The sequence below is a fragment of the Osmerus eperlanus genome, chromosome 15 (genome assembly GCF_963692335.1).
Source record: "Osmerus eperlanus chromosome 15, fOsmEpe2.1, whole genome shotgun sequence".
In the NCBI taxonomy this organism is placed as follows: domain Eukaryota; kingdom Metazoa; phylum Chordata; class Actinopteri; order Osmeriformes; family Osmeridae; genus Osmerus; species Osmerus eperlanus.
Genome location: NC_085032.1, coordinates 12,581,436 through 12,594,985, shown reverse-complemented (window position 1 = coordinate 12,594,985; position 13,550 = coordinate 12,581,436). Strand labels below are relative to the sequence as shown.

The window sequence follows — 13,550 nt, the reverse complement described above, 5'->3', positions numbered from 1 at the left end:
TGTGTGCATATCTGTTTGTGTGTGTGGTGCTGTTGTGTGTGCGTACTTGAGTGCTGTTGGCGTGTGTGTACCTGTGTGTGAGCGCATGTGCCTGGTGAGGTCCTGCAGAGACCAGAAGCGTTTGCTGCAGACGTTGCAGATCTTCTTCCTCTTGTCCGCCTTGCCGGCTCCGCCCCCGGCTTCTCCCTCGCTGTTCTTTGGTTCCGACGCCCCGCCCTCCTCCTCGTCGCTTCGCTCCTCCTTCTCCTTCTCTTCCCCCTCCGAGTCGCTATCTCCTCCCTCGCTCCCCCTCTCCCCGTCTCCCTTCATCTCGTCATCGTCCTCCTCCAGCTCCTCGTCCTCGGCGGGTGGCGTGACGGTGGCGGAGGAGTTCAGGGAGAACCCGACCTCCGACCCCTCGCACAGGTGTGCCCTCTCGTGGCGGGCGAGCGTGGCGGCGTAGCGGAAGCTCTTCTTGCACACCTTACAGCTGAGCTTCACCTCCGACTCCTGCAATTGGCCGGCTCTCTCCAGCTCCTCCCCCGCCACCGAGGACGATGACGAAGAGGAGGAAGAGGAGGACTGGGAGTTCTGGCCCCCTGCCTCGGCACCACCCCCGGAGGAGAACTTAAAGTCGATGAGCTTGCTGGCGAAGTTGAGGTCCAGACTTTTGTTACTCTGGGAGTCCTCGTCGTCAGTGTGGAGGCTCGACTGGTTGTGGCTGTGACCAGGGCCGCTTCTTCTCTCTGCTGCCCCGTGCTGGGCCTCGTGGCCCAGGTCCAGGTTGCTCCTGGAGCCTGGTCTCTGGCCCTGCTCCCCACTGCTCAGATCCACAGCCTCCATGCCCCCCATCTCACCATCTGATTGGCTCTCTGAAGCAGGGAGAGGAAGAAGAGCCATTGATTTAGAAACGTGAGTTGGGTGTGTGTAATTATGTGTCTGGTAATTGAAAGTACATGTGTGTGTACTCGTATATGTGCCTGTGTGTGTGTGTGAGTGTGTGTGTGTGTGGATGTGTGTGTTCACCTCCACTGTCGTGCGAGCCGTCATCCCCGTCTTTGCCCTTGCCCACGGAGCCGTTGCGCCGCAGTGAGCGGTTGGTGACGCCGTGTTTCCTCAGTAGGTGGCGCTCACAGTTCGACTTGGTAGAGAAGAAGGCGTCGCACTTGGGACACGGGTATGGCTTCTGGCCTGGGAAACAAAACAACAACAAAGTTAGCGTCAAGCACGCGGGTGCGTGTGTGTGTGTAGCAACAATCGCACTTTTATTTGTGTGCGAGTCTCACCTGTGTGTGTGAGCATGTGTCTCTGTAGAGAGCTAGCCCAGGGGAAGACTCGCGGGCAGAAGGGGCAGGTCATCTTCTGCACAGAGTTAGAGTAGGCGTTCTTCTTTCCTTTAGCTGCCCCTGGAGAGCGCTTACTCTCCTCATGCCCCTCCTTCTCCTCTCCTCCCTCCCTCCGGCCTACATGCTCCCCTATGCCGGTCTGCAGGTAGGGGCTGAACTTGTTAGCGTCGGTGGTCGCCAGCATCTTCTCCACACTGGCAAACTCGCCGCTGGACTCCAAGTCGATGCCACTGCCAGTGTTGATGCCAGGCTCAGGCTTGGGGTGTGCGGACGCAGCGGGCCGTCCGACGTGGCTGCCCTTCTTCCTGCCTCTCTTCTTGGCAGTGGTGCCCCCTGGTGGCTGGATGGTGTCCTCGCCTGGGGCTGCTGCCCGGTCAGGATTCTCCAGCCCTCCGCCATGGAGCTCAGCCGCCTCGGTGCCCAGGATAGGGGTGAGGCCGCTGGGCAGCTTGGTGTCCAGACTGGCCTCTCTCTTCAGAAGAGCTGGAGGTCCGGACACAGAGGAGATGATCTGAGCGATGGAGGCCAGGGGAGGAAGCTCCTTCGAGGATGAGGAGGACGATGCTGGTTTAGGCAGCAGAGGCTTGAGTCTGGGGCCTCGTCCGGAGGCAATCAGGCTGGTGTTGAGGGGGTGCTGGTAACAGCCGGGCTGGGGCGCTGTTCTGTCATCCCCCCCCTGCAGCTGGAGCTCCAGGATACTGTGGGAGCTCTGCTCCATCTTGATCTCCCTCCTGTCCCCTCCCGAGGGGGCCTCAGTGCGCAGCTTCTTTCTGGGGTGTTTGGGGATGGACAGGTCGATGGGCTGGTCCAGCGGAGCGTCAAAGCAGGGGGACAGAGCCTCCATCTTGATCCCAGGAGACTCCGACAGGCTGCCAGACAGACTGCTGCCCTCGCTCCCCCCGCCTCCACCTCCTCTCTTGTTGGAGAAGTCCAGGGGCTGGTCCAGCACCCCCGGCACCTGGTACACGCTCAGGTCCTCCACCTTCACCGCCGGCAGGGAGGAGTGCAGGGAGGAGGAGGAGGAGGAGGGGGCTGGGGGGAGGCCGTTGGGGACCAGTGTGGTGCCAGTGGTGGCAGCGGGCATGAGGGTGGCGATGTGCTCCTCTATCTCCCTCTCCTGGACCTCCGGGTGCTGCTTGAGGAGGTGGTGGATGCAGTTCCTCTTGGCCAGGAACGCCGCTCCGCAGCGCCGGCACTCGAACGGCTTCCTCTGGCAGCCGTTGTGGGTCCTGAGGTGGATCTGGAGCGCCCGGTACGTCTTCAGGTCCTCGCCGCAGAACCGGCACAGCGTCTCCCCCGACGAGCCCAGCTCCAGGGCTTCCTGGGTGGTGGTCGTCGTGGTGACGTTCCCGCCGGGCCCGGTGGTGGCGGTGACGTACTTGATGTTCTTCTCGATCTCCTTGCGGGAGTTCTTGGCGTGCTTCTTCCTCAGGTGGCGCTCGCAGTTGGCCTTGACGGTGAACGGGTAGTGGCAGACGCGGCAGACGTAGGGGCGCTCGCCGCTGTGCGTGCGCAGGTGGCGGATCAGCGTGGCCTTGTCGGGCGCCACGTAGTCGCAGATGTTGCACTGGTGCGGCAGGATGCCCAGGTGGTAGCGCATGTGGGCCTGCAGCACCCCGGAGTAGGCGAACACCTGGTCGCAGAAGCGGCACGGGTACATGGCTTTGGCTCCTCCTCCTCCCGCGCCTTTCCCGCTGCCCGCTTTCTTCCCGGCTCCGCCCGCTCCGCCCGGGCCCCCCGCCTCCTCCAGTTTGATCTGCGTCTCGGTCGAGTCGGGCGGCATGTGGGCGTCGCCCATGCACTCGGCCTCCATCTGTCCTCCGAGAGAGGAAGTGGAGGAAGAGGACGAGGAGGTCTGGCGGGGGGTCTTGTGGAGGTGGCTGGGGGTGGGTGGGGGCAGGCTGGGGCTGATGCAGCCCAGGGAGGCCAGCTGGGTGCTCTGGAGAGGGGGCGGCGTGGAGGCCATCAGGCTGGAGCGAGGGGTCACCAGGGGCTTGGGCTTAAGGGGGGGCATGGCCTTCTGACCATGACCCGGGGGGGGCCCTCCACTGTATCCAGGCGCCTTAGCCAGTGGTGGGAGGAGCCCCATCTGATTGGGCGCGGCGGCAGCCACCTTGAGGATCTGCTGTATGTCAGCCAGCTCCATGATCCCGCCCTCTCCACGGACGGGCTTGGCCACGGCGCTGCCCTCCGGCTGCAGGAGGAAGCCTCCCTGGAAGGGCTGCAGGGAGAGCAGGCTGAGGGCCTCCCTCTGGGACAGAGCCTGGAAGGAGGAGGAGGAGGAGGAGGCCACAGCCTCCAGGAGGGGCATCCCCAGCCCCGCCAGCCCCCCCAGCCCTGCCAGGCCCCCCAGGCCAGCCAGGCCCCCCAGGTATGCTGCCGCAGCCTCTTGGGGCAGGGAGGAGAGGGGGGGCTCCACGTGGATCACCTTGATGCTGTCCAGCTGAGCCTGCCGCTCAGCCTCCTCCGAGGGGAGGGGCTTAACCTGTGACACGTGCTGCAGCCCCAGGGATGACATGAAGTTGGCCTGCTGAGGGGGCAGGCCCTCTGCTGAGGGGACTTCCGGGTCGGAGGTCTCACTAGCGTCATGAGTGGCTGGGGTAGTTATGGCAGGAGTGGGGGTGGGGGTGGGGGCAGTAGGTTCCTGCTCGTGGGTGGTGGTCTTGTGGAGGTCGAGAGCGGAGCGGAGGGGGAAGGCTTTGTCACATGACTCGCAGACAAAGCGGTGGAATTTGGAAGTGCAGCGACGCAGGTTAGTCTCACACCACACCTGGGAGGGGGACAACAAGTACAGGAATATGAGGCGAACAGTAATTCAACTGAATGCGTCTTCAGTAACAGCGTGTGTGTGTGTGCGCGCACGCATGAGTTCATGCTCGTCTGTGTGTGTGTAATACCTGTGCGATGTGGGGAAACTTGCGGCAGGAGAAGTCGATGAAAGCCAGATCGTTGAACCCGGTGGGGATGGAGGGGTTGTTCTGGATGAAGGGGCGTCCGCTAGGGTCAGAGGGCAGCAGCTTGTGGATGGCGGCGTTGTGGCGCAGCATGCCGCGGTGGGTACGGAACGAGATGCAACACAGGTCACACCTAGACACAGGGGGGCAGCATTGACTTTAACACCCTGGGAACATGGTGACAGGTTTTTTTTTAACATTTTTTTACAAGAACTGAGTTTTTGTGTGTGTGTGTGTGTGTGTGTGTGTGTGTGTGTGTGTGTGTGTGTGTGTGTGTGAAAGAGAGAGTGTGAGAGCATGTGAGTGTGTGTGTGATAACCCCACTGTGGCCTATGGCAGTGCTGGTTTGAGACTCGTTAGGCGCTGAGAAGAGACAGCTGCTCTCTGTCTGTCACAGCCAGCCTCTTATCAACACACACACCAACAACACACAAGCGAATCCGTTCGCGCGCGCACACACACACACACACAATTACCCTGCACCTATTCTGACCCCCCCCCCACCCTCCACAACGCTCTGACAAGGCGTCTGAGGAGATTACACACAGCTTTAACAAAATCACACACACACACACTAATCACCCACCTCCACCCCTGTCTCTGTAACCTCCTTATCCTCTCCATCTCTCCCCCATCCCTACATCTTTACATCGCACCCGCCAGTCTCTCCTCCCTGATATTTCACAATACATCGTCCCTCCCTCTCCCCCTCCCTCCCTCTCTCTCTCTCTCCATCTCTCTCCCTCTCTCTCCTTCCCCCTCTCTCCCTCCCTCCCTCCATCTCTCCTCCTCCAACATCTTATTCACCCTCCATCCCCATCATCCCTCTCCTCTCCCCCTCCCAGCCCCGTGGCTTCACACCTCTGTGAGTGGACCAGTCTGAGAGTGTGCCTGTGTGTGCCAGGTACTCCGTGTTCGGCTCTGCCTGCAAGCCTCTGTGTGTGTGTGTGTGTGTCTGTGTGTGTGTGTGTGTGTGTGTGTGTGTGTCTCTCACACGAGACTGTGAGCACTGCCTAATACCAGAGTTTGGCTCTTGCCCAGAGAAAATACCTTCCTGGAGAGAAACTACTGCATACGTGTGTGCGAGTGCACGCGAAGGTTTGTATGTCTGTGTGCTTTTGTGTTGTGTGGGTATCTATGCAAGTGTGTGTGTGTGTCTAGGTCTCCAGTCTCCTGTGGTCAGAGAAGCTGAGATCCTCTTAGAGTTCTGGCTCCCTGATTAACCAGGATTACAGCTAAATACAAACCACTTCCCCCAATAACGAGATAAACTGTTGCACAGCATCCTTCTCTCCTCCTCTTTCTCTTTCTCTTTCCTCATACTTAATCTATACATCTTGAAAACTAATAGCCAGTTAGCTGCGTGACTTATGGTTCGGCGAGCAAGGCATTGGACAAAGTTTTGTGGCGGCGGAGATGCATCACCATGGCTACCCCTTTGCGCTGTGTGTGCTGTCTCCATGGTAACGTCCTCCCCACCCCAGTGCGGGCCATGTAGTGAAGACTCCCCCTCTGACTTATTAAGCCCCCTCCCTCCCTCCCACACTCCTTTATCCTGCCTCCCTTCCCTCCCTCCCTCCCTCCCTCCCTCCCACACTCCTTTATCCTGCCTCCCTTCATCCTTTTCTTTCTGCCCTCCCTCCCTCCCAGCCTCCCTCCCTCTCCCATTCCTTTATCCTTCTCTCTCCTCCCTCCATCTTCCCCTCCCTCCCTACATCCTCAGCCTATAGCAGGAGGCAGGGGGGTTCTCAGCCCAGGAATGCAGCTCCTCTACTGACCTTACTGACCTGAACCAGAGCTAACCAGGCTCCGACAGCCTACAGTTTAATTCTTTTTGGCATAGCTAGCAGTAGGAGGACTAGCTTTAGCATGTCAAGCTTTCTCATGACCGGCTTTGATGTAGCTAGGATTAGCATAGCAGGTTCTGGTGTAGGTAATGTTAGCATTGCAAGTTTAGGTGTAACTAGTGCTAGCATTGCAGGTTATGATGTAGCTAGTGTTAGCATTGCAGGATTTGGGTGTAGCTAGCATTAGCATTTCAGGCGTTGGTGTAGCTAGCGTTAACTTGTCTATCTGAGGACCAGATGTAGGACCATGTCAGAAGTCTGAGGCAAAAGGTCAGTCAGCATCTAATCCTGGAGAACCTGGGTTGAACTATGACCTTCAGGACATAAATTCAGCCAACAGCTCCAATCAATCAGCCCTTGTGTGTGTGAGTGTGTGTTGGTATTCGTGCATGGCATCTCTATGTGTGTTTGTGTGTGTGGGAGAACCTCTCCTACCCAAGGTCGGTGTGTGTGTGTGTGTGTGTGTGTGTGTGTGTGTGTGTGTGTGTACCTCCCCTACCTGAGAGTGGTGTCGGGGTGTGTGTCCATGTGGTTCTCCAGGTCATATTTGCAGCTGAAGTTCTTGAAGCAGATGGGACAGGGCACTGGCTCCTCCTCTCCTCTGGTGAGGTCCTCCAGCAGGCTCTCCTCCAGCACCTGGACACACACCACCGTCACATCAACCTCACCCCATAGACAGAGCCCCTCCCTGGGCTAGGACACACACACTGGTCTGGGTGTCTGGAGCCCAGACTCTCCACAGCATCTGGAGGGTAGCTATGATGTGTGTACGGTGACATCAAATTCCTCCAGCTGAGAATAAACTTTGTGTGAGAATGTGTGTGAGATTGCGTGTCTGTGCGTATGAGGTCTGTGAGCGTTGATGTGTGTTGATGTGAGTGTGTGTGTGTTCATGTGAGTGTGTTCATGTGAGTGTGTGTTTGCGTGTGTTCGTGTTAGTGTGTGTTCATGTGAGTGTGTTCATGTGAGTGTGTTCATGTGAGTGTGTGCGTGTTCGCGTGTGTTCGTGTTAGTGTGTGTTCATGTTAGTGTGTGTTCATGTTAGTGTGTGTTCGTGTTAGTGTGTGTTCATGTGAGTGTGTGTTCATGTGAGTGTGTGTGTGTTACCTTCTTGTTAGGTGGCTCGTCTCTCTCCAGTTCCTCCTCCAACCCTGACTTCCTCTTGGCAGAGGGTCGTCTACGTTTAGTGGGCGAGGGGGGGCTTATGGGTAACGCGCTGACAGGGTCCTTGTCATGGATCTTCATATGTCTGGGAGACAAAGAGAGATGGAAGGAAGAAGATGGAGAGAGAGACAAAAGAGAGATGGATAATAATGAGTAAGAGCAAGGCCACTGATGATACACAGCTTTAAGAGAAAACTCGGATCATTTCTTGGAGGAATCTAATCAAATCGTGATTCACCCCCAAAAATGATATAGGGTTCCTGCAGGCGGCTGGGGGGTTGCCAAGTTATGTATAGAGCTACTCAATGATGGGTTGCCAGGTTGGGTATAGAGCTACTCTATGAAGGGTTGCCAGGTTGGGAGAGGCTCAGGTCAATCGTAGATGATTATCCAGGAACATGTGAAACAGAGTGGGGGAATCCCTGGGCTTCCCTCAAGGAACTGGTCATCAGGCGAGCGCATACACACACACACACACACACACTGTAATAGTGTTTGGGTTGCTGTAATTATCCAGCCGACTCATCATGACCATATAAGGACATTAGGCTGAGCGAGAGAACGAGGAAGTCATCTCCATCACCGTGGCGATCACCACCATGATGGCATCTCCACAAGCCAGGGGGCAGGAGCCTATTGGTGGATGAGTCACAGGGGGGAGGGGACTCAGGAACACAAGTTTCCAGGAGAAGAAACATGTCCTTGGAGATGGAGGTGACTCCATGTTCATGTAGCCAAACTCTCCAAAAACACTTCCTCTTACTTAGCATCTGTCTATGTTGTCGGTTTACAACTCTGAAGATCAGACAACTAGACTGGAGAGTGAAGAGAACCATCTGCTGCTAGCTGCATTCTCCCCTCCTCCTTCTCCGCCTACTTTCTCCTCACACCAAAGTGAAAAGACACTATGAAGGAATGGAGGGGGCATGAGGCAGAGAGAGTTCTGCAGTACATCTTTGAGAGGAGACAGGATGTCGTATGAGAGGGGAGAGGAGGAAGAAGAGGGAGGAAGGGGGAGGGGGAGCGGAGAACGTATGGTTGGGAGAAGAGGGAGTGGGGGAGGAAAGGGGAGGAGGACGGAAGGAAACAAGATAGGCCCTGATGAAGTCAGAAAACACCCATCTATGAAGGAGTAGGTGCTTTGATTAATTTAACCTGTGTGCGTATATATGTGTGTGTGTGTATGCGTGTAGAAAGGCTCACTCTCATTCCCCTCCCCCCTCTTCTCCTTCGCTCAACTTTTCTCTCTGGTGAAAGGTCAAATGCCATCAGTTGATTTAAGGAGGTGTGTGTGTGTGAGAGTGTGTGTGACAGGGGGGGAAAAGAAGGACAAAGACTACGGCAAGAACATCAGCATATCCTCCCCCTCACATAGTCCTGTATCAGCAATCAAACATGAGGCATTGTGTGTGTGTGTGTGTGTGTGTGTGGGGGGGGGCAGGGGTTAATGTGTGTGTGAGAGAGAAACAGCAGTAGTAATAGTTGTGTGTGTGAGAATGGTGTACACCTAACACATATGTGTGCTATTCTATCAGTGTTCACACGGTGATGCTAGGGTTTGAGTTGTGCATGACGGGTTGCCAGGTTGGAGAAGCTTGGGTCTTGAGTGAGCTTCTCTCAGTTTAGGGCATGTCTAAACTATACACATGTTTCTGTTTGAGTTTGTGGGTGCATATGAGTGTATGTGAGGAGTGTTTGAATGTGTGTGTGTGTCAGATGTGTGTGTGTGTGTGTGTGTCAGATGTATGTGTGTGTGTGTGTGTGTGTGTGTCAGATGTGTGTGTGTGTGTCAGATGTGTGTGTGTGTGACAGAGTGTAAACTCTGAGCGTGAGAGTAAAGGTCAGACAGTGCTTGTATCGTAGGTCTCAGTTTTCACTCAGATGGATATTAATAGCAGGCAGTTCTCTGGACGCCCATACAGGGGGCCTGACAGCACATGGGCCTAAGGACACACTACAACACAGGCAGCCTGCTCCCTAACCTGTCTCCTTCATTACTCCCCTTTTTTCCTTCACTGCCCTCCTTCTCTTTTCAATAATCCTAAGACATCTGGATAGGTGAAAAGGGTTTGCTGTTAACAGCCCGTCACCCTCAAGTGAGAGAAGGAAAGAAGGAATGGAATGCAGCCCTGTCCCGGCTGGTGGACTCTGAGCCCCAGACCGACCAATCAGAGGAGAGCAAAAGGTGCTGAGTCAGCGCAATGTGGTAGGATGAAACCAAACTCCTCTCCCTCTCTCTCCGTCTCACCATCACTCCCTCCACCCTCTCCTCTCTCTCACCATCACTGTCTGTCTTTCTCTGTCATGCCATCTCTACCCCCCTCCTGTCCATTTCACTATCTCTCCCTCCCTCCCTCTCTCTTCCTTCCCCTTTACCTCTCTCACCCTTTGTAGCGGGAGCTTTTGCTGTTGTTCACTCACCTGAGACCTGATTAGCCTGATACCAGACTGATACCATATTAGTCCCAGACTAGGGCTGTGTATAATCTAAGGTTCATCATCCATTCTGACAGTCTCAATTATTACATTTGAGTCACCAGAAAGGAACAAAAAACCACTCAAAACACAAAAAAAAAAAAAATCTTAATATCGTCCTCACAGTCAGAACAATAATTATCATAATTATTTGTGCATTTATATGCTTGTTGTGTAATTTAATGTGTTTACCTACTGAATGACCAGCTGGATAAGGTTTGAGTTGAGGTTGGAGTCCATTTCTGAGACATATTGTAGTTAGCTCCTAGATTCAACAGGTGTGTCTCTCTTGTCTCTCTCCCCTCTCCCATCTCTCTCATCCTGATTGCGTTTCCCTGCACCGCCACAGGGAGGTCAGAGGGGGCGCTGTGCAGTTAGCACACTGCCCCAGCCACGGCAGCAATGTCACACCAAGGGCACACATGCCAACTCACAACCAACTTTCCTCCTCCCTCTTTCTCTCCTCCTCCCCCTCCTTCCCTCCTCCTCTCTCTCTCTCTCTCTCTCTCTCACTCACTCTTTACACCTCTCTCTCTTCTTCACTCTATTAGTGCTCAGAAGTTCAGAGTGCACAATTGAAGACTTAATGCAAATAAAACAGCCAATCCAATGCCTCTACTCCTAGTCCCATTCACAGCCCATAATAGGATAATGGGATGTCTCTCCTTGGCAACCAAGCGGCCTCATCACAACAACAGTCTCCATTCCATGTGATGCTTTGGCACAAAATGGCCTCCTGTTTGCCAGACACACACACACACAGCTCATCTGTTCACAACACTACGCTAGCTACCTTGGACTACTGTTCTGGCAGAGGAACATTGTCAGTTTGAAGCCTGAATCGTTTCCAAGCTCCTGTTCGAAGGTAGTCCTGGTAGAACATGCAGGGTTGGAGGTGTCCTTGGAACCAGACTAAGAGCATATAGTTTTCCTATCCCAACTGTGTAGTGTCTTCTAACACTACAGGGTGTTCCGCACGCTCCAGATAAGAACACACACCCAGTCAGCCTGTAGCGAACACACAGACAGACAGTCAGCCTACTCTCATTCCATCCTACCCACCTCTCCTCATTCCAGTGGTGGGGGGAGGAATGGAGAGAGAGAGAGAGAGAGAGAGAGAGAGAGAGAGAGAGAGAGAGAGAGAGAGAGAGAGAGAGAGAGAGAGAGAGAGAGAGAGAGAGAGAGAGAGAGAGAGAGAGAGAGAGAGAGAGAGAGAAAGAGAGAGAAAGAGAGAGACCGTCTCAACGTATGAAGGAGATGGCTCAACAGCTTATGTCTCAACTATTACACTGGCCTAAAATGAAATCACTTTACACAGGCTCCATCACGCACCCACACCCACACACACACAATCTCCCAACAACGAAAGGGGAAGTTAGTGTTTAACCCTGCCATCAGTCAAGCATGCTGGGAGCAGATACCCCAATCTGTGTGTGTCGTTAAAGAGGTTCTCAAGTCATCTTCCCACTTCCTGTGGCTTTGCTTTCCTCAAACAAGCAACCAATGGCACTGCCCTCCTCAGCACACACGAGACCAACATACAACGCCCAGTCATTTATCTCTATGCTGCAGTCCCCCCCCCACCCCTCCCCACCCTAACCTACAAGGCATCACCAGTAGGTCTGTGACTAGACCAGGAGGCCCCAGCATTATCCACAGCTTCTCTCTCCATCTCTTCTCTCAGTCTCTCTCTCTTTCCATCTCTTCTCTCAGTCTCTCTTTCCATCTCTTCTCTCAGTTTCTCTCTCTCCATCTTTTCTTTCAGCTTCTCTCTCTCCCCATCTCTTATCTCAGTCCCTCTCTCCCTCTCCAAATTTTCCTTAGACCCCCATTTTGCTTTCTCCACAAATATTTTTTCTTCTTATCCTGCCCCCCTTTTCTCTCTCTCCCTCTGCATATCTCCCTCTTTCTCTCGGCCCTACCCTCCCTCTCCTCTATACCTTACACAGACTTGTTTGTTTCCAGATTAGCTCTCTAAATCCTACAGTGGGATGTTCTTATTCAGGCGAAGGGGCCGTGTTAGCTCGCTAATTAGCCACAGTTGCTAATAGCAGATGCTGGTTTCAAATACAGCAGAACTGGATGTTTAGTTCTAGCGCTATGCTAACGGTGATTGGGAGTGGGCCAGGGCTGGTGCTATGCTGACCGTGGACAGCACTGTTTGTTCAATTCAAACTTTATTTCAGACTCACAAGAGGGTCCATAACTAAACTATACTAGCAGGAGTGGTGAACGGGCAGGGGTCAGGGCAGGACTGTACATGTGGCAGGGCGGGGCAGCAGACACACCTGGGCAGACAGGGCTCTAGGAGGAGTGTCGACAGAAACACAGCAGGGCGGCACTGCTGTTCATTCTTAGCTCTATATGCTAAAGCGGGCTGGTGGGGAGGGGCAAGGCAAACAAAAGCATGGGGACTGAGGGGAGGAGGATGGGGACAAAAAATAAGGTAACGGTGTGGAGAGAGAGGGAGGGAGAGAGACTATGTGCATACCTGTGCATGTTGCCGTTGGTGGTGAAGGTCTGTCCGCAGACAGAGCACTTGTAGGGCCTCTCTCCACTGTGCACCAGCATGTGGCGGTCCAGCGAGGAGGCGGAGCTCAGGGCCTTCCCACAGATACTGCAGGAGTGATCGGTCGCTCCGTTCTCAGAGTTGTGCTGTACACAGAGGAGGGGAGGGAGGAAGGGAGGGAGGGAGGGACAGGGAGGGAGCCACGCGGGGAAGGGTGTATGGAGGGGAGAGGAAAGACAGAGAGAAGGAAACGAGGAAGGAAGATAAGATGGAGGGACAAGAGACAGAAGGGATGAGAGAAGTGAGATATGGTAAATAAAAAGTAAACTAAAGTAAAAAAGACTTTCTGTCCAGCAGTGCTTGTCCTGAGGCAGAGAGAAGGTGATGGTGGTGGTGTGTGGAGCAGACAGCCGTGCCAGTACCACTGGCAGGCCACAGGGGGCACTATGCCTGCTGACCTGTCTGATGTGCATGGTGAGGCCGTGCTGGGTCATACAGTTCTTTTCACACAGCGGGCAGATAAAGGCTGAACTGTCATCTTTGGCATCCTGCGAACACACACACAAACAGAAGGTGTAACATGAAGTAAATAGATATATTTGTGGTGTGTGTGTGAGTGAGAGAGGTATGAGGGCTTCCTTGCTCACCTTGAGCAAGGTGTAACCTGACACCAGTCCCTCCCTCCCTCCTTTCTTTCTTTCTTTCCTCCCTATCTCCTTTCTTCCCTCCCTCCTTCCCTCCTTTCTTTCTTTCTTTCCTCCCTATCTCCTTTCTTCCCTCCCTCCCTCCCTCCCTCCTTTCTTTCCTCCCTATCTCCTTTCTTCCCTCCCTCCCTCCCTCCCTCCCTCCTTTCTTTCTTTCTTTCCTCCCTATCTCCTTTCTTCCCTCCCTCCCTCCCTCCCTCCTTTCTTTCTTTCCTCCCTATCTCCTTTCTTCCCTCCCTCCCTCCCTCCTTTCTTTCTTTCTTTCCTCCCTATCTCCTTTCTTCCCTCCCTCCCTCCTTTCTTTCTTTCTTTCCTCCCTATCTCCTTTCTTCCCTCCCTCCCTCCCTCCTTTCTTTCTTTCTTTCTTTCTTTCCTCCCTATCTCCTTTCTTCCCTCCCTCCCTCCCTCCTTTCTTTCCTCCCTATCTCCTTTCTTCCCTCCCTCCCTCCCTCCTTTCTTTCTTTCTTTCCTCCCTATCTCCTTTCTTCCTTCCCTCCCTCCCTCCCTCCTTTCTTTCTTTCTTTCCTCCCTATCTCCTTTCTTCCCTCCCTCCCTCCCTCCTTTCCTCCCTA

General features: G+C 54.3%; 1 protein-coding gene across 4 annotated transcripts in view; it reads right to left on the bottom strand.

The window, feature by feature from the left end:
* The window catches only part of rreb1a (ras responsive element binding protein 1a), a 42,558-nt gene that overhangs the window by 3,651 nt on the left and 25,357 nt on the right, over positions 1 to 13,550 (bottom strand). For all 4 annotated transcript variants that reach the window (XM_062480173.1, XM_062480172.1, XM_062480170.1 and 1 more), the window contains 8 exons: positions 12,733 to 12,822; positions 12,257 to 12,420; positions 7,234 to 7,375; positions 6,626 to 6,762; positions 4,223 to 4,412; positions 1,266 to 4,095; positions 1,006 to 1,170; positions 72 to 851 (listed from right to left, as the gene is read on the bottom strand). In XM_062480173.1, coding sequence (XP_062336157.1) covers positions 72 to 851; positions 1,006 to 1,170; positions 1,266 to 4,095; positions 4,223 to 4,412; positions 6,626 to 6,762; positions 7,234 to 7,375; positions 12,257 to 12,420; positions 12,733 to 12,822 — 4,498 coding nt within the window. The remainder of the gene's footprint in view (positions 1 to 71; positions 852 to 1,005; positions 1,171 to 1,265; positions 4,096 to 4,222; positions 4,413 to 6,625; positions 6,763 to 7,233; positions 7,376 to 12,256; positions 12,421 to 12,732; positions 12,823 to 13,550) is intronic.